This window comes from Macrotis lagotis, chromosome 7 (assembly GCF_037893015.1).
Source record: "Macrotis lagotis isolate mMagLag1 chromosome 7, bilby.v1.9.chrom.fasta, whole genome shotgun sequence".
Lineage (NCBI taxonomy): Eukaryota > Metazoa > Chordata > Mammalia > Peramelemorphia > Peramelidae > Macrotis > Macrotis lagotis.
The window spans coordinates 161,868,489-161,894,490 of record NC_133664.1 but is presented as its reverse complement, the minus strand read 5'-3'; the positions used below and the strand labels follow the sequence as shown (position 1 = coordinate 161,894,490).

At 32.6% G+C, this 26,002-nt stretch overlaps 1 protein-coding gene across 2 annotated transcripts in view; it reads left to right on the top strand.

Annotated features, from left to right (window-relative positions):
• The window catches only part of SEMA3C (semaphorin 3C), a 182,384-nt gene that overhangs the window by 135,993 nt on the left and 20,389 nt on the right, over window positions 1–26,002 (top strand). For both annotated transcript variants that reach the window (XM_074194035.1, XM_074194034.1), the window contains 3 exons: window positions 3,681–3,903; window positions 17,383–17,471; window positions 22,534–22,575. In XM_074194035.1, coding sequence (XP_074050136.1) covers window positions 3,681–3,903; window positions 17,383–17,471; window positions 22,534–22,575 — 354 coding nt within the window. The remainder of the gene's footprint in view (window positions 1–3,680; window positions 3,904–17,382; window positions 17,472–22,533; window positions 22,576–26,002) is intronic.

The following is a 26,002-nucleotide window of genomic DNA, read 5'->3' as shown; positions in this document are numbered from 1 at the left end:
AGGCCACTTTTTATTAAAGATTCTATAAAATTATATACAATAGCTGTTCTAAAATTTATGCCCTCAGTTTACACCCTTTTTTCTTACCTATAAATTTACTATTTACTTTATTGAAAAGATTGAGATTATTTGATGTGAAATCTCTCAATTCTACATGTCCTCTGGTCTTACTTGTGCTTCCACTTATCATTTCTACCCTTCATTTCAATTCCAGATGCTAATTTATTTTCTCAGTTACCAAACAGCCTTTTTTCTATTTCCACTGTTCAAAAAATATATTCTTCCCTTCACCTTGAGTAACTTGCCTCAAGTTTTTTTTAATTTCTAAAATGAATAGGTTAGTTCTTCACTTTTAGTTTCATTCTCCATTGATTTCTCAGTATTTTGTAATAATTCCCCATCTCCATTTATGGGGAACAAATTCTAAAAGATTGAAATGGTAAATTTGTGTCTTATTTTCTGTCTTTGATTTGATGTTTCTATTCAGCCTATCCAGGGCATTAAAGTAAGGATCATGGAGTCATGGGTGGTTTTTTCATCACTCTTATGATTTATCATTCAATCTTACAGGATAAATCATATCAGAGAGGTGATGCCATATCATGCAAATGAATTGGATATGAGTGAGGGGGTGCTGCGCAAAGTCCTACTTTCTTCTCCAGAGCCATCTGGGACCAGTGACCAGATATGAATCAGGACAACTGGGCATGGCCCTGGATGCAATGGGATACCTTGGCTTTTTTAAGCTAGGTCTTTCCCAGGTCACAGTTTGACTGAGGCAGCACCCAATCAGTTCTTAAGGTTAGGTAGGAGAGAGAAAAGGCAAGTACTGCTGCCAATTGAAGTCAAGGATGGCTTTCACAAAAAAAGGAGACAAATGGGTGACTAGTCTGAGAATAGGTTTTAAATTTCTGGAATAAACTGAAAATATTGGGTTAGTCTATGAATAAAATGTGCTTAATAAACACTAATAAAAACATTTTTCTAGCATCAAGCAAAGCAAATAATTTAGATATAACAGAAATGATAGAGAAAATTCCTTATGCAAATACACTTAGGTCATTAGTTGACCATATAGCTTTAGGGTAGGAAAAAGAACAACTATTAGAAATAGTTAGAAACATATAAAAAGCAAAATTTAAGATAGAATGTAATACTGAACACCATGACTTCTGGGATCAGTACACAAATACAAAAAGTATGGTTAGCAAATAAGGGATTTAAAAATGCTAACACAAGGAAACAAATTCAACCTCATGGATATTGCTGAGAAGTGGTGGGATGAGACCCATTTCTATAACTCTTTGATAGTAAAAAAAAATGCAATCATTTCATTGTATTGATATAGAAAAAATAGAAAAAAATAATTCAGTGTCAGAAATTGATGCCAGAGAGAGCACCCAGATATTTCATTGTGTCAGAATCTCCTAGTTCAAAATTAACTAGAAAAAAATCTATTCAAATCATATAACATATTAGTTTATATATATGTTATTTTGTGAATTTACAAAGTGATAGTTTTTCTCATTTGAGGTTACGTATTTTAGTATATTCTTGCTGTATTTGTGCATTCATTGTTTTGTACAAAATTTTCTACCAAATAAAACTATTAAAGTATTTTTAAAATATTTTTTAAGTCACATTAAGTTGAATGAGCATTTAAGTGCTTGCTATGGAACATGACCAATGTTAAACATTGGGGATATAAAGGAAAAAAAACAAAGTTCATGGTCCAATGAGAGAGACAAATGCCAACAACTATGTAAAACAAGTATAGTATTTAAGATAAATTGGAGATAATCTCTAAGGAAAGGCAAATGGTTGAGGAGAACTGCAAAATGTTACTTTTCTTGTTTGTTTTTTTAAATAAAAGATAGGTGGGATTTTAGCTGGAACTTAAAGGAATCTAGAATTTTCAAAATGATTATTTCATTACTTTAGACATTAAATTTTTTGAAATTAATACTTATTACTTAATTGAAAATGATGTAGAAAAAGAAGGACATGAAGGGGGTAATAGAAGGAGCAAGAGGGAGAAAGACGAGGTAAGACAGAGGAGATATAGAGAGGAGAGACACTGGAAAAGATAAAGACATGAAATGGGGTAGAGAATATGATTCTTTAATTTAGTGACTGAAGATACTAACTTTATTCTTGATGAGTTGGAAAAAAATAAAGTCATATTGAACTTAAAGCATTGTGTGGTATAGTGAAAAAAACCCAGACAACTGAATTACATTGAGCAAGTCAATACTGAGTCCCTCACTGGTAAAATGAAGAGTGTGAGGTTAGATGTACTTCCAAAGTTCCTTTCATGTCTAAATCTATGATTCTATAAAATTCTATATAAAATTTGTATCATGGTAAATACTAGCTCAAATATTTGCAAATTATTATACTCTGTGACAATGAAAACATCACATGTGCTTAATAAACATGTGCTTAATAAACACTAATAAAAACATTTTTCTAGCATCAAGCAAAGCAAATAATTTAGATATAACAGAAATGATAGAGAAATGAATTGGATATGAGAAATAATACAATGTCTATTTTTTTAGGTTTTTACATTATCTAGAAATTGCAAAAGGGGAATATTCACAAATATTTAAGTGTTGGTTTTAAAACTGCAAAGCCACAATTGCTGCTCTTTTACATAACCCGGAATCTATTTAAATCACCCATGCATTGTTTTTTCCATGTTTTTATTCAAAAAGCATATGTTACCATATTTCCACTTTGTGTGAGGAATGAGGGTAGAAAACACCCATAATTCTATACTTCCCAGAAGTGTGGAACTCATCCATCAGCTAAAATACTCTCAAATTATTTCTTCTAAAATTCTTTGTCCTCATTTGGTCTTAACTAAAGCAAACAGACATATTTATGTAAGTATAACTTTTTCCCTTAAAAATTAGTTCCAAATAAAGATTTTATTTATGAGCTGATAAATTAGGAATCTATATTGTATTGACTGCTTTACTATTAAACAATCATTTAATCTCAGGCCTATCTATTCAATGAGAAAATATTTATAAGTATCAAATAAATACTAATAAGATACTCCAATGAATGTTAAATTTAAAAAAAATTCAAGATAATTTAGGCATTCTTTAAAATAGTGGTGCTATATTCAATGATATTATACCATTTAGTCTGTTCAAATTATTATTTTATTTACGTGGTCATTCTATACCAAGAGCATGAAATAATAGTCTAGCAACACAAATGCTGTTAAATTTTCTTAATGGATCCAAAATAAGAGGATACTATTGTCTACAAGCTAGTTTGGGGTTATCACTAAAATCAATAGGCTCACTTGATGAACTCTTTGTCTTGTTTCTTATAAAACAAAATTTTTAAGTTCATGGAGCACAGAATGGCAAGAAAAGAAAAATAAAATAAGCTGTTGAAAAGGAGAAAGGCAGTAGGATAAAAGAAAAATGGGGACCATAGTAGCTTCAGAAATTCTTGAGTTATCTACTAGAACAAAAATAAACATGTAAATTATTTCTGCATGAAAATTCATTATTAGCCTGCTGGTGGATTTAAAGTAAATTAAACTCAAATACATAGGTCATTCTAAGGGATTCAGTTTTCACAATCACTGAATAATCAAGTAATTACAATATTTGAGTCAATATGATTTACTCTATACTTTTATAAATGTTTTTGAACAGTGTCCAGGAGGAGCTTTTACCCCCAACATGAGAACAACTAAGGAGTTCCCAGATGATGTTGTAACCTTTATTCGGAATCATCCCTTAATGTACAATCCCATCTATCCAATACACAAAAGACCTTTAATCATCAGAATTGGCACAGACTACAAATATACAAAGATAGCTGTGGATCGAGTAAATGCTGCTGATGGAAGATACCATGTCTTGTTTCTTGGAACTGGTAAGGCGTGCATCTTCATCCAAAGACAAACTTAGCATAGTCACTTTTATTTTTACTTAGTATACAGAAATTACCTTAGTTGAACATATATTAGTACTTTCTGATGGCTATAATACTATCAAAGTTAACACATAATTTGTATATATTGTATGACACTAAAACTTTTTACAAAATATTTAATCCTCTCTCTCTTTGTCTCTGTCTCTGTCTCTCTTTCTCTCTCATTGACTCTAAAGTTTTACAAAAAATATATATATTTTATTTATGGAAACATAGCTTATTTGTTTTGACTGTAATTTATAACATTGGGACAAATACCCTATTGGGTAAAATAACTTACCTGACCTGTTCTTCCTCCTTGAAAACACTACTGGAAATTAACATTGAAGGTTTGAATGAGAAACTGTTCTTAGTCTGTATTTTTCAATTAACATTTATTGAGATCTACTAAATATAAAATTTATACAAAATAGAAGTTTTTTTGGGAAATGTTTTAGCAACTGAGGGGTGGGGGGGTGTAGGACTTAACAAAGGCTTTATAAAGAAGTTAGCATTTGAGTTGCACCTTTAAGGAAGGTAGAGTTGTTAAGAATGGATAAGAGAGGGTGTGCTTTCTTAAGATAGGCAATGAAAAGGCTTGGAGATGTAAAATGGAGTTTTCTGTATGAACAGCAAGGGCAAGACTAGATTTCAGAGTTGAAGTATTAACAAGATTGGAAAGACAGGTTGGAAGCAGTTGATATGAATTTTAAAAGATAAAGAGCAGGATTTATACTTGCTTCTAAAGAAATTAAGGGATTTACAGAAGTATAATGAGTTAATGATATCGACAGACTGATTAAGGATAATCAATCAAGGAGCTATGTAAAGGATTGATTATACAGAACAGGAAATTAAGACAGGAAGACCAATAAGAAAGTTGAGAAAGAGATGATGTGGCCCTATTTGGAGTTTTCTTGGAAAAAGATACCATAGTGGTTTGCCAATTTTCTTTTCCAGTTCATTTTACAGATGAGGAAACAGACAAACAAGGTTAAGTGATTTGCCTAGAGCCACAGCTATGGGATTTACTAGATGTAGATGTGTCTGAGGCTGGATTTGAACTCGGGTCTTCTTGACTCAAAACTTTATTCACTGTGCCAGTTGTCAGTTAAGATCTTTAGGCTGTAGTCTCTTTCCTAGGAAAATCATGGAATTCGCGATTAAAACATCTCTGGTGTCCCTTTGAACCCCAATTTTCATTGATTTAAGTGGGTTATTGAATAAATATAATCTTAATCAGAGAGCTAGATAAGAAAATAGTGAAAAGAGGTGCTTGGAAATTGTCCCTGGTTTAAGATTAAGGAAGCAGAAATTCAATTCATAAGCATTTATTTAAGCACCTACCACATATTAAACACTGAAATAGGAATTAAAGATACAAGTACAAAGAATGGGGGGAGGGGATCCATACTTGAAAGTAGCTCACATTCTATTGATATTCAAGTAAGCAAGGATTCCACAAAGAGTATATAAGAAGAGAATCTTGTGTTTTTCTCATACAAGTATTACAGTCACTATAGAAAATAAAAGAACTTCTGAAGCATAATAAAATATTAAAAATTACCTCTATTCTTGTTTCCATGAGTAAATGCTAATCATAGGATGTTCTGTTTTATTTTTAATCTTCATTACACTATTCAAGTGGCATTTACACCCCGAGGCTATTTATGAATCCGTATAAAGCATTACTTTTATGGAATATGAAGACTGAGAGATGACAGATTATAAGTATCAAATTAATTTAGGATATGTGTAGTTTTATTTTGATCTTTTATTGTAGAATACAAATTGATTTTTTAATAATTCTTGCTTAATCTATTGTTTAAGTTTTAAAATCATTAGATATATCATGACCATATAAATAAATAACTAATGGAATTTGTTGTTGCTAATAACTTCTTGTAGTTAAATATATAAAATCAGACTTTACCTCTCTAAAAATCTAAATTCTCTGAAGATATATATTCCACACTGACTAAAGATAAGTGTTGTCAGGTACTTTTAATGTGGAATGTTGTTCTCCAAAATCGTGTTTTCCTCTATGATGGAAGGAACCATTTCAGGGTCATGTTTTCTTAATCATTTTAAAATAATTTAGTTAATTACCCTCTCCTTTCTGTATGGCCATGTAATTGCACACCATGGTATATGATGTTTTTAATCTCCCTTTCCATATAAGCCCTTGGAAACTGAAATAATAGAAAAAAATGCTGGGGGAAAAAACTGAAATTTCTGATATTATGGGTAGCCAAATTGTAACGTTGAACTAAAGACATGACTGTTACAAGAAGTAGAAAATGTTTTTCTCCATTTCATTACTTTTTCTTACCACATAGTTTGCTGGAAAAATGCACATAGACTTCTTAGAAAAAAAAATGAGTGTATTGGTGTTTTTTAAGATGTGTCATTTTCCAAAATGAAATTTTAGCATATGATTTAAATTTAACATACTTAAGGAAACCACATATTCCTCTTAAAGACAACACAAATATAATAACCTAATAAAATTTGAGCTATGATGTAAATTCCTATGAAAACAGCATCTTTTCAAAAAGATGGCAATAAGGAAAGCATGTTTTCTTGACCAAGTGATCTTATGCACATTGCCTCACATGGCCACACTGTAATTTTATGTGTATGTATTTAGATTTATATCTGATCATAACACACATTAAGGAAACTGGACCAATTGTGCTTGTTTCCAATGATGGATTAGTTACCTAATACTGGAGACATCCCAATACAAACTAAACTAGTCAGGGAGATGATTCATACTTCAGAACAGATAAAATCACCACGGTAGGTCCAACCACCTTGAAGATTCTATGAATCCAAAGATTATCCTGAATAAGCCCCTAACCTTTCTAAGAAACCCCACTATTTTTACAGAGCAGGGGTTTAAGGGATGAACTTCTTGAAAGAGGGCTGAAATCTCTGTACTCCTTTTCAGAATAACATAAATTGCCTACAGTCAATATTGAAGAAAGAAATGTCAAAGTTTACTAAGAGTTTAATAAAGTTTATTAAAAATAAAAATATCATTTTAGTTTATAGAAACTTTCAAGTTATTCACAGTTCCCTTTGGAAGTCCAATGGGCCATAGATTAAGAACCATGCATCGAAGCTTTCAAAGAAAGCTTGACAGTTGATTTGAGATCTATTTATTTGTACCTAATGGAGGGGAAAGAAAACTTTACTGAAATTTACTACTGAGAGGCTGAATTCAAATATAGCTTGGTATGTTCATTATTTTTAAGTTAACATGTAGTGCTTTTTCTTTGAAAGGTTTAAACATTTCTTGGGTGGTACCAATATTCCTTACAGTTGCTTCTCAGTGCTAACTTAAAATGAATTTCTTTACCAAAGGCAAAAAGCTTTTCAGCTGTCATAAATAAAAATGATCAGGTTGCTGTCACCATGGAGAAAACTTGCATTGTATTTTTCATAAATTTTAGAGGAATTTAATGAAGATGTTACCTGTCAAAAGAGATTCAAAAGGCAGAATTCTGTGTCAATTCACTGACAAGAATGAAAATATTTTATTAACTGTTTTTGATTTGAAAATTACTGGTTATTTGTTATCTTAAAATCCTTTGGTAGTGAAGACTCAGATGACACAATGGCAATTATCAACAGTTATTCCTGATGGATTGCTATGGCAGAGATAAGACAAGATACTGTGGCTCCTGTCTGTCATGTTTGGTGGTCAGATTCTTGTGTGGTATCAAACTGAAAGCCAGCCAGATAGATAGACACAGATATGATAGAAACATGTTCTGGTAAAGACCCATAATTAAATTGTATTTAATGTGTATAAGCACTTTTGCATTTCATTTCATTCCCCCAATAGTCCTGAGTTAAATGCTTCAGTTATTATCCTCATTTTTGCAAATGAGGAAACTAAGACTGAGAAAGGTGAAGTTAACTTGAGAGCATACCCTTGACAAGGAAATTTCTGAGGCTGGACTTAGACTTAAATTTGGGGGACTGAAAGTCTAATTTTTTGTATTGACTCTACTACATGGCATGTCTCTTGTTAACTTCTTACTGTTTTTATAATAAATCTGTTTCTAGTGAATAATATTCCAATAGAACACATTTCCTGAGGGCAAGAGCTGTTGATATTTTAAAATCTAAATATCTAAATATGGGACCTTGCCCACAATAGGAACTTAGTAAATGATTGTTAAATTGAATTACAACAGAATTAGAAATTTACAAGATATATGTCATATACATAGATAGATATAGATACATTTATATCAGTATATGCATATGTAGGTATATACCTTATACTTGCATATTATTACATAATTAGTATAGTAGTTTTTAATATTTCTTGTCTTGGGGGAAAAACTTAACTTTTATGTTACATATCTGCTCAACAGTTTCTTCTGAAGAATAAATAACATCATTGTCATTGATTTTGCCCCTTTTTCCATTATCAATCTAGTAATCGACCACAATTTAGTATGTCAGATGAGAGAACTAACTTTATTTTATAAACCAGTATGTTGTAATTTGTTGGTGTCAGGGCACATACATTTGGTGAGAGAGAGCCTTTTAAACTCTATAGAAGGTAATAAAACAGCAGGAGAGAGTTTTTCCTGAGATTAATATTTCTATTTTAACATTGCCACCTACTGCTTGCAATGCAGAGCATTTGCTCCAAGTCTACCACATTGCATAGACAAGAGACAGTGCCTGTTTTCTTTAATGTTGCCGCAGTTATAAAAATATTTAAATGTCTGGGTCAGGTTCAGATACATTCAGCCATATTTATATTTTTCTCGCTCTTCATCAATCAGGATGTCATGTGGTTTTTGATAAAAGCTGAATAATTCCTGTGAATGGATGTTAAAGATTTAGGATGATTTAGTATGATTATTAATTCATAATGTGGGATGCATACATGTGGTTTCTGTCCTGGCTTCTCCTAGAGCATTTGCTGGATCAGTGTTTCTTAGGCTCTTTACTTGCATGCAATCTATGTTAAAACCTGCCTTTGCTAAACCCTGTGGAAGTCTAAGTTCTAAAGCATATTCCCCATTTGAGTCAAAGTTATTAACATCTTTGCCTTCGTGTTATGTGACAGTTACCTATGTAGAAGATTGAAGCATTCTGGCAAAACCAGGCTTTGGAAATGCATAACCCTAATGAACAGCAGAGCCATGGGTTCTCAGTAGAAAGAAGAGACTGCCAGAGATAATTTGGTAGTGTAAGGAGGTGCATTTAGTCTCAGAAAAGTCTAATGTTTATTAATCCAAGTTGGCATAGTAGAAAGAGCTCTAACTACATTCAGATGACCTCGTTAAGACCCTATCTCTATTCTTTACTGTTCTATGAGAACTTTGGCAAGTTATGTAAACCAACTCATTGTAAGTCCCCTTATTTACAAAAAAATGAGATTATCTCTGAAGTGCCTCATATAAGTAGTATAGTAGTGTTGGTTTTGAGGTCTGGAAGAACTGAGTGCAAATCTTTTCTCAGCCACTTTTTAGCTATTTGTCACTGGGCAAGTCACTGAAACTCTCAAATTGAGTTTGTTGTTGTTTAGTCATTCTCAGTCAGTTGTAAATAATTTTTTATGACCACAGTTGTTTTTCTTTTGGCAAAGATGGATTTTTTTATGACAATAGTTGTGTTTTCTTTGACAAAGATAATGGAGTGGATTACCATTTCTTTCTCCAGATCAACTTACAGATAAGGAAACTGAGGAAAACAGGATTATATGACTTACCCCAGATCCCATACCTAGTTAGTAGATCTCTGAGGTCAGATTTAAATTCAGGAAGATGAATATTTCTGACTCCAATTCCAGGATTTTAACCACTTTACCACTTATCTGACCATCTCTTTTAAAATCTGGGCTGAGATTTAACCTACAAGAGGTTGTGAGGATCCAGTGGGATGACATATATAAAGTATTTTGAAAATCTTAAAGCCCTGACATTTACTTTAATTCCTGTTTGACCTTAGGAAAGTCACTTTAACTCTGTCGGCTTCAATTTAATCATAACCAATAAAGGAGTTGGATTAGATGGCCTCAAGAACCCTTTCAGTTCTTACTCTAGGATTTGATCAATGAATCCTTGGTAAATCCTGGCTTTTCATATTTTTTTCACTTTATAACAGTGTGCTCCAGCCAACACTGAAAATTAGATAGATACTCCTCAAACTCATATTTCACTTCCCTCTATTTTCACAAAGCTTTCTGGAATGAGATCCCCTTCTATCTTCACCTCTCAGAATCCTTATCTTTCATGAAGGTTCTGCTCATTTGTTAACTCCTAAGCTCCCCAGGTTTTCTTCCTCAGGTTTGTGTTTAACTTCTTTTTATAATATATCACCTCTTGCAGTTGTTTATAAGCTCATTAAGTAGAAGCATAATTTTGTTTTTGACTCCTAGTACTCAAGTGTGATTCCTGTTACAAAGTAAGAACTTAATCAATGCTTATTTACTGAGTCTCCAACACAGTGCTCAACATGGAATAGTCACTGAATAAATTTGGATTATGAACTTCATTGACTTCCAAAGCAAGATCCAATGGCACCTAAGTTTCCCCATGTGTTTTGCAGAGAACTTCATGGCAAGAATTACTACTATGTTCATAAGAACTGAGAGGGTTTTAAGTCTGAACATTCCTTTTTAAAGAATAATGGCACAAAAGAAGGAAAAGTAGAAGTTGGCAGAAGGGTGGCATTAGAAGTAGACTTTAATGAAGGAGAATGTAAAATATAAAGTTAAAAGAAATGCCTCCAAGAATGCTGAGGAGCCTTCCCCCATTACTATAGAGAGACTTTTTCTTCTTAGACTTTTTCTTTTCAATTTTTTAAAGGTAGAATTTTCTGAATTTAATTTATTTTCTTGTTTTTATGTTAAATATAATTTGAAACTTCTCTGAATTTGCAGCTAAACAAAATGAAGTGAAGACTTTTGACTTAATTACCCATTTAAATGAAGTTAATTAGCCCCATAAAAATTGTCCTAAAAGAGCATTGTTTAAAAGTCCCAGATAAATGATTTACTTTTTTGTAACTTTAATTATACAGATGATTTCTTCAGCTCACAATGCTACATGTTTAGACCTCCATTTTATTTTAAGCAAAATACCATCACCCCCTCATTTCTGTATGGTATTTGTAATGTTTTAAAAGCATTTTCAAGTGATGCCTCATATTACTATGGAATTATTTTATTATTTTACTCTTAAAAGTTCTATCCTTTACATATGCAGATGGAATTACTGATAAGCTATAAATAGGAAATGAAACTTGAGTTGTTGGGGGGGGGGGTTTCCTCCCCCCCATTAGTGGTGATGGATTTTTTTCTGAGATCTATCCATACCTCCTAACTCATTTCCCTGTGTGAACAATGAAATGCATTTATAAGAAGTCCAGCTAGGTTAGAAGGTAGCATTGGAAGCTCCACAGGGAACAGAGCTACTTTGTTTTCTCTATATTAAGGCAACTGCCCTATGTAAGATAGAACCCATAGTTTTGATTCAATGAGTTTTAGCACTCTTATGATCTGATGGATAGAAAGGATGTCTTATTGAAAAATTATGGTAACTATGTTCTGAAAGAAGTTCTTTGTTTTTTTCTTCAGAATTTTTAAATTTATTATTATAATAGTTCATATGAATTTAATATTTTTGTTCTTGATCTGGGTCTGTGATAGGGGGAATTCATGGTAAGAAAACACCTTCTTTCGATACAGAGTAGTGATTTCTCTGCAGGGTTATGGAGTAGAATTAGGGTTTTAATTTGGGGAAGATTCCTGAAGCATCAAGTCATCAAGCAACTTGGCAGGATTCATAAATCTATTCAGAAGTAGAGTTTAAAGCAGGTATTCCAGTCTCTGAAAGCAGACCTCCTTTGCATAACTTTATTTGATTTTCAAAGCAATTTTCAAAGTCCCTTGAGATGGGCCTCACATAGGTACTGTTGTTCAACTGTTTTTCAGTTGTGTCCAATCTCAGTGAAACATTTGGGATTTCTTGGAAGTGATACTAAAGCGGTTTGCCATTTTTCCTTCTCTAGTTAATTTTACAGATAAGGAAACCGAGGCAGAAAATTTAAGTGACTTGTCTAGGATCACTAGAAGTGCATGAGATCAGATCTGAACTCATGGTGATGAATCTTCTGACTCCAGACTTGGTACTTTATTCACTAGGCAACTTGGTTTCCCTCAGATATGGGTATTATGATGCCCATTTTACCCATGGTGAAATTGTTGATCAGTAGTAAAGTGATATTCCTGTTTTAAAAGAGCTAGTAAATATTCATGTCCTATGCCTGCCATATCCTTTGGATATGGGTAACTTTTTTAAAAAACCAGATCTGTACACTCCATGCTTGTTAACACTGGGGGAAGATGAAATATGACTCAGAATGCTATGGAAATATGTATCATTGTGAAAAGCACCCTTTTGAAAGGACTGGAAGGGCAGTGATTTATCTTAAGAACTTGTTGATTCAATTACTAATTAGTGATTTGTATGGTCTTAAATCATAGAGACAATAGATGGTTCAGTAGAGTGCTGAGTCTGGAGTCAGGAGGACTTGAGTTCTAAACTAGTCTCAGTCACTAGCTGTGTGACCCTGGTCAAATCATTTAACCCTGTTTGCCTTAGTTTTCTCATTTGGAACTGGAAAAGGAAATCATGTCTTTGCCAAGAAAAACTCCAAAATCAGACACAACTGAACAACAATTAAGTAATATGAATACTGCCAAGCATTTCCATATCCCTTTATGTTCTCCAACTATTTTAATTTTAATTTTTAAAGGATAGCTAGAGGAGATTCCAGCTTGAAAGTATTAAGATATGAAGCTTTTGTCTATTCACAGAATGGGTTCAGAGTAGATAGTCACATAATGGTTTTCTTCTTGATGTCCTGCCAGATTTCCTAATCCTGATTTTGGTGGTGTATATCCTAGGGATAAGAATCTGAGGTCTGTTGTTTAGCACAGCAAGACCTTATATGACTACCCATAAGGATGTCTATTACTGTGAATTGTGGTAGTGGTTTCTGTTGGTGGAAATTCAGCTCTTTAGTTTTACTGAGCTGGGAAGACTTCAGATTCTAGAAAATGGAAAGAAATGTTCATATTGGAATGTAAACTAGTATAGACTGGAAGAGAAGGATTTGAAACTTGAATTGCTGAGGTGAGCTTCTATGTTTGGATTTGCTGAGTCTTAACCTTATTAAATTTTCCTTTTTTTCAAATTCTAGCTTGTCTGTAAGATGAGCAAAATGTTTAATGACTTCCTCTTTAGTATTTTTAATTGGGGAAAAAAAGCAACAAAATAAAAAATAGTCAAGAATATCATAATGTTGGCAAGTAGATTCATAGGATTTTTACAATGGGGAAGAAGGTGAAAAAGAAGTTATTTGACCTTCAGGTAATGATAAAGTGAACCCAAAGAAGCTACTATATAAGAATTAATATAGCAAGGATCTGAGGAAAAAGACAGGAATAGTAGTAGAATTGGAGGCTCCTTGCTCAGAGGTACTTACTAATTGTCAGCCTAACAACAACAGAGCATATTGGATCATGAATCCAGGAAATAATAGGTTTCTTAAGATTTGTCAGAAAATGACTCATCCAGAAATTTGGGAGAAATTATAATTACCCTGAAAGACAAGTCAGAATTCCCAAAAGACTATGGTAGGTTAAAGGTTATTGTCAAATATAATAATATAATAATTAATGGGAATAAATTTAAGTCTTAAGTGAGTGGATAGGGAGTTTAGGATGTTTTAAAAGACAATAAGCTCAGTATGAATTAATATTGAAATATGCCAACCAAAAAACGTTCATGTGTCCTTGGGCTACTTTAAGAGACATTGCTTGCCTGAATAAGGAGTTAATAAATATTTCCTGTATACTCTGCCATTCCACCTCTGTAGCATTAGTTTCAAGTTGGAATACTAAAAATATATACTTCCCAGGAAAGAATTTCTTCACTTATAGAAAAGATATTGTACTAGATAATCTCATAAATATCTTTCTAGATATAGTATCCTAGGAGCCACAATGGATGAAGGTATTGATAATGGAAAGGGTGTTTAGAAAAAGTCTTCCAGAATGGTGAAGAGCCTTGAGTCAATATCATGTAAAGATTGTTTGATGAAACTGGGTAAATTAAGATATATTCCAGAAGGTAATATATGCCTTCAAATTTCTGAACATTTTTTGGAGATAGAAAATGAGTTAAATTTGGCATTTTAGATTATAGAGAACAGAATTAGGCGCAATGAGTGGATATTGTTTTAAAAAAGTTCAAATGTGCTATATGGGAAATCTTCCCAAGAATTAAAACTATCCAAAAGTAGGATGCCATCCCTGGGACAGGGGTTGCAGATTGATGTAGAGATTGAAAAATGATTGGGCCTCTTACCCCAAGACCAAAAATTGGAAAAAAATCCATGGGAACTCATTATACTTGCCAGTTATGGAGGAAATGTTAGTAGTGGTCAATTGTAGTCATGGGAACACTGCAATTCACCTTTAATGGACTGTATTAATGGGATTGAGAACATCATTCTTTGACTACCTAATTATTCTGCTAAAACATAGGCTTGATCAGGGTTTGTTGTTATTTGGGTACACTGAGGAATGCGTTTTAGAAAGGGAGATGAAGAAATCATCCAGACAGCCATTGTCAATAGCTCACAGAAATGTAGAGGCAAAAGCAAAAAACAGGATAGAACATGATCCTGGAGTCAGAAAGACCTAAGTTCAAATCCAGCCTCAGACATTTAATAATACCTGAGCTGTGTGACCTTGTGCAAGTCACTTAACCCCATTACTTACCAAAAAAAAAAAAAACAAATAAAAATAATCTAGGTAACAGATAGGACAGTGGTACTGATTGGCCCTAACCAATGTAAATCATGTTCAGCAGACAAACTAGCTCATTACTTGAATTAATATAGTAGACTTAATAAGAAGTTGATTATCTTCTTTTTGATATTCAACTGTACATAGGCTAGATCTTGATGTAAAACTTTATAACCTTTTCTTTATTACAACAACATAAATTCTATCCTTTGCCCTCTTATTTCAGAAGAATCTTAATCTACAGTCTCTCACCATGTATTTGCTTGTTTTAACTAATACTTTAAAAAGTTTCTTAGAACACTTGATTTTTTGAAAAGGGATTTATTTATAAAAATCATTTATAAAAAAGGCATTTATTTATAAAAAATGGAATTATTCAAAACTAAGTGGTACAGTAGCTAAAGCACAGGTTTTAGAGTCAGGAGGATCTGCTATTTGGTTCAATGTAAAAGAAATTGTTTTTAACATTTTACATTGTCTGAGAATAAAATGCATTAATTTTTTTGAAAAGATGACTTCTGTCCCCTTGAAGGTATTCAATATATTAAAGGGTAGAGGAGTTTAAGTTTCTTATAGAATATAAGCTCCTTTTAAGCAGTTATTTTTTAATTGATTCTTTGGTTTTTGTCTTTTTCTCCCTAGTGTCTAACACAATACCTTTCTTAATGATATTTGATGGCTTCTTGGAGTGGTTTTGAAGAAGGACCTCTGAAATCCTTTTGAACTTTAAGCCTTTTTAAAAGTTATATCAGTCTATAAGAGTTGATTCTTATACATGTTCCAGAAGTTTGTTTTTATGGAGGACTATATTAGAGGAATTAATAAGATTCAAATGTTTGGGTCTTCTGAATGAAGTTGTTGATTTCCATAGTCCCCTGGAGGCATAAAAAGGACAATATTTGAAAAATATGATAATAATCAACTTCCTAATTTAAAGTACTTTCCTTTTGTTAAATCTCTGGGCATTTTTGTAATCAAGGCTTTGATTTTATGGTCCAAAAATCTTCTCTGTTTGCCAGAAATTACTAAGACTATATAGATGATTGTTTGTCATTACAATCTGCAGCAGTGAACCATAAACCCAGCGTTGTCTTCAATATACTTGTATGTGAGTGATGATGTAAATCTAAATAAATAAAAATTATGGCCTTCCTTTTCTCTTCCTATTGTCTAAACACTCATCTTCCCCTCATCACTTCACTCCTTTCAACCACACACACACTTGAAGCAGCTCTCCAAACTTTGCGATTTTCAACTTAGACTTCTTCAGTGGGACTCCATTTTGCTTTTAAAAAATGACTTACAGATCCTCTAGCTTATGTAAGCCTATTTAGATGACTCATTAATGGGTATAAGGGGCAGTCAAGGATTTATCATATTACTTCTCTTGATATTTTGAACACCTTCTCCTCCAAGATGAAAATAGCTTTCTTTGAACTTCAAAATTTGGTCACAGCAATGACCCCATCAGAAAATAAATTATTCCAGGTCTAGGTAGCCCATCTGAACAAAAGTAGATTGATTTCTGGGTTTTGAATACTGACTAGATATAAGATCATGTTCAAATCAGCTAGGGGAACTTTTTCTTTATGAAGTAATGGTTGCAGAGTACTCTGAATGTTCAAAACTGAGTCAGAGAAACTTTGATTATATCCAGAATTTTCAGACCTTGTATTCTGAATATATGGATTTAAATTTATAGAATGTGGCTTGGAACATTTAAAGATTGCCCCCATTTTGAAACTTTTCACCAGTGGAAACCTTCAATAACATATTTTAATATACATTTTGTGGGGTTTGTTACAAACAAGATTGGGCTATTTTTTTTATTGCACTTGAGTAATTTCTTGGACTTCAGTATTTAGAAATCTAAATTTGCTTTTTTTGTTGAGTATTTTGAGACTGTCAATTAACAATGTAAGATGGAAACTCTTAACATGAAAAAGAATCTTTTATGTCAGAGCATTTATAACCCATCCAAGTGCAAGCCAAAAACTAATTTGAGATTTGTGGCATTTCACTAAATAGTTCCAAGTTATGCTTTCCCATGTAATGTGGATTTTTATTCTGGACTTTATTCTAGACCATTCCCATTCTAGACTTTTCCCAAATCACATTTTGTACTTTGCATGGACCAGCATTTTATGATAAAAAGAGATTTTTTTATAACATAAAAGTATTTAGTACATGACTAGATATAAAATTGACTGATAAAATTACAGTTCATGATATGACCACAGAATCAGTGTATTTAAAACATCATAAATGAGGGAAAAATTAAAACAGTTATGATATGACTTCAAAATGCAGAGAACAGAAATACAGATGTAACAATATTATATTATCTGTTCTTTCCTCTTATAATTTATTATATTAAGATTTTTGAAACAACGAAGTCCTGCTACAAATGGAAGTGATTTTATATGCATGCAGGGAAAGGTCTAAGTTATTGTATATACAGTGTAAAAATATTTCTTCAACAGAAATTCAATAAATGTTTCTTCTTGTATCCACATGCTTTTCTTTTCCAGGGGAAAATATAATCTAGTAATAATCTAACATTTCATTATGTTCTGTTTCTTTTCCAGATCGAGGCACAGTACAGAAAGTTGTTGTTTTGCCTACTAATAGCACTGCTAGTGGAGAACTCATTTTGGAAGAACTGGAAGTCTTTAAGGTTTGATTCATTTTTTCCTAGCTTATTTGATTGAATTCTTTGACCTTATGGTCTTTTGAAAAGATAACTAGTTGATAAATGTTAAAATAAATGGATGTTGTAATGAGTTTGAAAGAAGAAAACAGATAAAATGAAAATAGATTGGTATTTCTTGTGGAATCTTTTCCCTCTTCTCTATATCTCAAATTACACATTTATTGTCTGTATTTTCTTTCCTCATCACTATGCCTTGATAAATTTTTATTAATTTTTTTAAATAAAAAGTAATTTTTTTCAAGATCTACTAGGTCTAGCCAGCAAAAAACTTTCATCATTAGCAACATATCCCACTAAAGCATAAACATTTTACTATTGCTGACTGTTAGATAACTACTCCAATTTTTAGTCAGAAAACATAAGAAAAACAGTTTTGTTTTTACTTGGTTTTATTGCTCTCAATTCAAATGTCGCCGAAGCTAAAGAAGACAAATAAATACTATCTCTCAGAACTGCACATTCTATCTCCTTAAGGGATTTCAATTTCATATTTTTAAACTTTTATCCCCACTTTGATGGATCCATCATATGAAGCCTCAAGCCCTTTATACTATTCCTTCTATAACATTATTTGCCTTTCTTCACATAAGCAATCTCTTTAATGCCAAAAAGGAGGGGAATTTGAAAACCTGTAAAAATAACAGATCCTAGAATCTTAAAGTTTGAAGAGTCCTAGTCAACTTGTCAAACTTCCTACATAAAAATCAATTAGATCCTTCTCTTTCTATAACTAGGATCTTGACATCACAGGATAATTGGTAGCACTAGAAAAGACTTAAAAGGTCATTTAGTCCAACATTTTCATTTTTCAGTTAATAAAATTAAGTCACAGAGAGGTGAAATGATTTGAAAGAACAAGAAATCCTTGAACATGTGTTCCTTAATCTAAAATTGGTGCCCTCTCCACTCTGCCTGTGCCTTGTGGCACATTAAGTTTGTAAGTCTTTTATGTATCACCGAATATTGATTGGGAAGATGGATGGTGGCTTTCTATAGTATTTATCTACTCTAGACCAAATTGGGTTGGGGGGTTTTTGGCACCATTTGGCTTGATAGTAGCAGTATTCAACTTTGCAACCTAGTCACTAATGTCCTCATCGCTAATAGTTATTGGCAAAGACTTCTTTCTGGAATAAAGATTTTTATCCATTTATACTCAAAAAGCATTTGACACAAAACAATTAGACATGGGAATAGGTAAAAAGATTATCAATTTGTGTCCAGTACCATTGAGGAGTTTCAGTCTTTTAGTCTTGCCCATAAGGAAGACAAGTCACAATCAGCCATTGAATGAGTAAAAATAACAATCTCTGTTTAAACCATTAAGTTGTGGTGGTCAGTTAAATAGCTGAACAGCTACCTTGAGTGCTATATTATGAATAATTAAAATTATTGTTATTAATTTACTTTAACCTTTACTCATATTGCAGTTTGCAAAATATATTCATATTCCTTACTTCTTTCCACACTCAGGACAATCCTGTGAGAAGGAAGATCAGGATTGTCTATGCAGATGAGGAAATGAGGAATCAGAGATCTTAAGTGATTTGTCTAAGACTCTCTTGTGAAGAAACTGGCACTCCTAAAAGTTCTCAAGGACAGCATTTTTAGAACATCCAATATAATTAATTCTGAGGAAAATGGAAAAAAATTGACAAAATGCAACCATCCAAAAAATATTGAAAATCTTGCAATGTTTGTCTACAAAAGTTTTTTCCTGGGAAAAAATTAATATTTCTCTTCAGTTCAACCATATTCTGACAATTTATAATTAAGTTATTAAGTTAGAACTCAATCTACAAAACAGTGATTAAAAACACTTCTTTTTCCATTACCCTTTTCAGTCTATTTTTTTGGCAAGTAAAAGTAATGTTTGCACTAGTTTAACAAGATATAATATTAATAGATAGAATGATACTTTACATTCTACTCCAAAGTGACAACTTGTCTGGTGAAAGTAATAGAAGAGTCTGTTTCCTGTTTCTTGAAAAAGACTTTATTATACTATAGCACTTCATTTTTTCCTCATATTGAAGTGTCCTTTTGATAATCAGACAGTATTGTTAATTAACTGGGTTTGATACAGACCAAAATATTTACATTGTAGATGGGTTTTCAAAGAAATATGAGATGTGCTTATTGTGATATAAACTGTTATGTGATTTATGTCTTGTTATCATTATGAAAGAATAACCTCTTTTAGAAAAGAAATACAGAATTGCATGGAGGGGACATCAGCAAACAGGAGCAAATCTGCAGTGTTATTTGCAGAACTCTACAGTGACTGTATGTGCCACTGATTGATATGCCCAAGTCAGAAGGCTCACTTACCTAATATAGTTACTATTTTCAGCCCAGTGTTTGTATCACATTTTCTGTGAATTAAAAGTAATAGGGTGTATGTGACAGTATGTCACAGGCTTGTAAGGAAATAATGTATTTAAACTTAAACAAGACTTGACATATTCCTTAGCTGTGTCACATGAGTGTACCACTGGAAAATAAATGTAAGGTTTAAAAAAAAGGCCAAGTTTTCTCCTTTGTTTCCATGGTGGCAAAGGACTACAAACCCTTCTTTTATGCATCCCTCTCTCCAGTCTGTGAGTTGGAACTAAGCCTGGTTTACTTAGAGGTGAGGTTGGCTGAAATATGAGAATTACTGAACTATCACCAACAGCTTAGACGTTTGTCTCAAGCAACACCTTTCTGCACATCTCTAAGAGTTGCTGAAAAAGCACTGGAGTGGGCTTTAGAGACCATTACATCACCTCTCTGAAAAAAAATGTCTTTTAGGCAAAGGGTTTGAGGCACAGAATTACTGTCAGGGAGGTAGGCATAAGCTACTGAACCTTTCTTCATCAGGTTTCAAGAATGATTTTGGGGTTATAAGTGATGCTCACCAAGTTCATCAATTATGAATCTGGCATTCACAGAGGATTACAGTCTGAGTATGTTACTCATTTTTTTTCACTTGACTCCTGTTCTGACCTCATTAAAGTGAGTCATTTCTTACAGTAGTTCTTTGTTCTTTGCAAAAGGAGAGAATTTAAAAGCTTGCTTTAGGCCAACCTGTTCTTCAAACCAAACTTGATCGAATAAAATAATGGTTTGTTATGCCTTCTGATTAATTTAGGAGTAAATATGGTTCGATGCCATTCCATAATTCTTTTTGAAAGCTTAAATCAAAATTTCAAGTTCATCAGTGGACCCACAATTCCAAGATTAATTTCTACTTTTATTTCATTCATTTATTTGTATCTCTTTCTTTTATTCTTTTTTTTAGGACAGGTCATATTCAGGTTATTCTGGTAGTTGAGGTTTGAGATTGGAATAAAATGAGATATTTGTAAATTGAGGTAGTTAACAAGAGTTATTTAGTCATAGCAAGAAATGGATAGTGAATAAGATTATAGCCTTGATCAAGTTATTTATAGTTTCCTTCTGCCTTTGTTGTCCCTCTTGGTCATTGGGTCAGAAGTCTAAAGGAGGAGTTAGCAAATTCTTATGCCCATTTTGTGCTTAGGTCACTAGGAACCTCTGTCAATGAACCTAGCCTTAGTCTCTTAAGTCAACTAAGTTGTGAGAATAATGTAATATCTTTTAAAGTAAAACTTAACCTAGCACTATGGGGTCAGATAGTGGGATATTGCTCCTACTAAATCCTTCCTTTTGTCTTTGTTTCTACCTTTTCTCTTTCTCTTATTGTGGTGATCATTATGATCAGGGCCAGGGTCAGATAGTGATGTGTCAATACTTGAGATAAATATGGAGAAAATTAAGGTGAGGTGAATGAATATGGGGACATACAATTAATAAACTTACTATTTACCAAGTACTGTGTTCAGCACAGAGGATATAAAAAACAAAAGTAGAGTATCTTACTGGCTTCAAGCAGTTTATATTTCATGGGAGAAACAGTAGAATTAGAGAATGTTACCTGTTTTAGTTTAGCAAGTTACAAAGACAGTGAATGCAACTATAGGTGAGTAGATGGCACAGTGTTTTTAATTGCAATGATAATATTGATTGTATTTTGGTTTAAGAAAATGAATTGGGGGTGGAGTGGAGGGAGGCATGGGAAGAAACCAGTTATCTGACTCTATTACAGTTTCTGGATTGAGAGCTTCCTAAACTGAGACTACTGCCATTGTTCCATTGTTCCAATCTCTGTTGGTGATACAGCCATTGTTAACTGGGCCAGCCCTCACCTGGTGTATGACACCTTTCTTGCCCAATACCTAAGTTGTCTTGGGCTAGAAAAAAAAATATCTCTCTCACTTTTTGTTGACTCTGCTGCTCCAAAACTTGGTTGGAGAAATTATTTAAAATTTGTTTGGAAGGGAATGTTAGAAGAGTTCAGTTGGACATCTGCCTATGATTATTAAAAAGGCCAAAAACAGGGTCTATGTCACTTGGGGCTCTCTCTAAAAAGGAAGGCAACATTTTAAAAATGTACATAATTACATACATATATATATATATATATACATACATATATATATATATATATATATATATAAATGTATGAATGTGCGTGTGTATAAATACACACAGATATACACACATATCTATATATATTTATATAGATATAGATATGTATATATGAAGGTCAAAATCAAAGGGAAGATAAGTAAATGAGACTTTCTCTTAGGCCTTTGGTATTTCATAGGTACTAGGGGAGTACTAGATCTGTCATCTAGTATACCTTATTCTTGCAACATAAAAAACTTACCTACCTTTCTTTTCCTACATTTTCTGTATCTTCTTGTGTAGTTCATATACCACTTCTTGCCCAAAGGTTAGGATTTCATATATGTTATTCCTTGTTTATACATAGAAGAATTCATGGAGTTAATCTTAATATTGCTCTCTCCCCCATCAAAGGAAATGCTTTAATTTTCATAGTTACACACACACACACACACACACACACACACATACATGTACTAATGTGCATGTACATAAAGTAATCATTGGGAATGAGATCATTTCCTTAGTACTCTTAACTATTTTGTTTTTCTTTCAGAATAATGCTCCTATTACAACAATGAAAATTTCATCCAAAAAGGTAAAAAGTAACCCATATTTATTTTCTGTCTATATCACAATTGCTTTAGTGATTATTAATAAAAATTTGATGTTAATTTATCTAAACAAGTTAATTATAATTCAATTATTAAAGTACTTAGTACTCAGAAAAGCAAATTAGACTAGATTGTTAACAATTCACAGAAGCAAATAATTTCAAGGAATTTCTTAGATACAGCTAATTTAAATCACATCTAGAAAATAATTCCCTGGAAGATACTCCTGACAAGTGGCCATGCAGGCTCTATATGAAGATTTTCAGTGCTAGGAAATCTGCTATAACCCAATGTAGCTCTACTATGGGGCAGTTCTAATTGTTAGGAACTTGACTATATACAGTGTGAGTTTAAAGAATGCAGCCACAATCTTTCTCATTTGGAAAAGGAAAAGTTCTTATTTATCTTCATTATTCAGGTCACAGTTTTTTTTTTTTTCAGTTTGGCATAGGAATTTGACCTAAAGAATTCCCAGGTACAAAATTACCTTTAAAAATAGGTCTGCACCTTCTCGTGGAGTAATTGGGTGGCCATATAGATAGAACTCATATTCTGGATTTCAAATCCAGCCTCACATACTAATAGCTATGTGACCTGGGCAAATACATTAACCTTGTTTGCCTCAGTTTTTTCATCTAGTTTTAGAATCAGCTAGAGAAACAAACTAATTCAGTCAAGAAAACTCCAGAGAAGTCACAAAAAATTAGACATGACTGAAAAATGAGTAAATATATAACTTTTCTACTATTTTTGGTCAGAGAACTTTATCAAATTATCAATAAAATTAGCATAGTTACCAATTTTGAATTTCTAAATATTCATTTCCTATGTACTAGAAGAACACAATTATATTATACACTTGGGAAATGTGCCCCTTCTCCCTCTCTACCACATTCTAGTATAGAACTCCACCACAATTATATTCACATAGCTCATATGTTAAAATAATTTTGATAATAATTGCTTACTTTAATGTATTGCTTCCTTGATTACAGAGTGCTATGTATCAACTTATTTCTTGACTCTGCTGTAAAATATTTAATTCAAGCGTCAACCTATTTTATACCTAAATAAGCTGAGGTTCAATGGATTATGATTTCCTGGGAGTCATAGGAAATTGCAAAACCAGCCCTCAGATCTTAGTCTTCAGAGGGAGGGATGTTCTTTCAAACATCCAAATCCACTCAAGGATAGAATTCCTAGTCACAAAACATTTTGTATTATAAAAGTGTTTTAAAGAATGTTTTTTCTTCCTCTTTCCTATTCAAACCTATGGCTTAGGAGCTAAAAAAAAGGGACAAGTGAAAATATTAGGAAGGAAGAGAAGCTTCCTAATAATGTTTTGAAGCATATTCCCTTCACCTCTTAAAGGAGCATGTTAGATTTGGGGGTCAGTGAATTACTAGGCTTAACAATCTCTGTGAGAGAAGCTGCTTTATCAGAGACCATTTGTAAATGTTTTACATTACTCTTTGTTTTTTTTCCCCCCTCAATGACATGAGCAGTATTATGCTTGAAATGTAGGTTTAAGGCTTCATCAGTTTAAGACAACTGTGATTGCTTACTTTCAGTGGGGCTCTTTAAGGGTTTCAGGCCAAACAGATTAAGAAGAATTCCACAGTGTGTCTTGTTCTCTTTACACTTGACTAACTTTTATGAGGGAAAAATAAATGGCATACACAGAAGTAAAGGTCTCATCTGTAAAAATGTTTGTATGGTACATGAGAAACATTTTCCCTAAGAAACTAGAAACCATTAGTCATCTTCTGTGCCCCAGGGAACTAATCCAAAGGCAGATTGTCCTTTTGAAGTCAATAGGAAACTGCTTGTTCATCCTAGTTTGGTAGAAAGGGAAAAGGTGCAGAGAAAAAAATATATAAGATTAATTGAAATATATGTTTGTCTTGGGGGGATACATTTGATATGTAAATATGTGCATTTGTAAGCAGACAATGGCATTGCTTATAAGGAATGTAGAGATCTAAAAAGAATGCTTCCCTAAAAGTATACAATTGCGAAAAATTAGCATTTCATATTCTAAAATGCTACAAACTATTTTTAGTATCTAGATTTATCAAGGCACATAATAAGAAGACAAGTGGATAGTTTAATTAAAATTATCAAGATTTCAAGATTTAATTGGAGATCGAGTTTTAATTAAAACTATCAGGATGATTACACAATTTTCTATAATTCATTTTCCAACCTTATTGTAGAAGTACTTGTTCCTTGCCATAACCCTCTCACTCTTCCAAAACATACCCCAATAGATCTTAACTAGGTTTTACAAAGTGTTAAAAATATCCTACAAGATACCATAAGCAGCAAGTCCAGGGGCCGACCTAATGCACAGCAAACAAAGGGGAAGGAAGAAAACCAGAATTCATATACTTTTCAATAAAATATTTTAACCAAGCTAATATATTCTTCTACTCCATAAAAAACATAATATGCCATATATTTTTGCTATTCCAGAGGCTGTGTTTAATTGGGATGAGTTCTTTGCAGTCTGTTCTCTGAACAGTGAAACTTTTGATTTATAGTAATTTTATTAATCCAGCCTTAAATATTTATTAACTATGTGGACAAATCTACTAATCTCTGTTTGCCTAGAAAACAGATCGCTCAGTGCATTAAATGATGGTTGTGGGGTTAGGAAGACCAGAGTTCAAATGTGATCTTAGAAACTTATTAACTCTGTGACCCTGGGCAAGTCACTTAACCTCCCTTTTTGCCTTATTCCATTTGAGAAGGAAATGACAAACCACTCCAGTATCTTTGCAAAGAAAACCCCATAGGCAATATGTTCAATGATATCATAAAGCATCAGACACAAGTGAATAATAATTTCATCATTTTTATCAATCCTATGAGTGACAGTATAATACCTGCACTGAACTATAGTTAGAAAACTATGAATTCAAGTTCTGTCAATGACATAGATTAGATGTGAATCTATAAGCAATTCCAAGTTTTTGATAACTCTCTAAAATTAAATCTAATAATAGCTATGAATAGTATTGGTAAACCATAAGACATTGATATTTTGATATAGCTAAGTATATTTATTTCTAGTTATGTAATTAGTTCTATTTATAGATATAGATTTAAATTTAGACATATGCACACACTGTAATCATTTAATTATATAACTAGAAATACAGCAGCAGGTTTCATTTATATAAACTAGAAATTAGTTCACTTGAAGGTTTCCTTAAAAATGGAGGAAAGAGAAGATAACTAGAAAATGCTATGGGTACAAAAATAAATTTTAAAATTATCTCAAAATGACAGGGGTAGAGGTAGGGGGACTAAAAACCAGGCTAAGCTGAGGATTTTTTTTTCTTTATGTTACTCATGGCAAGTATCCTTAGATTACAGGATTCTTGTCTCTGTAACTTTTGACAGCAA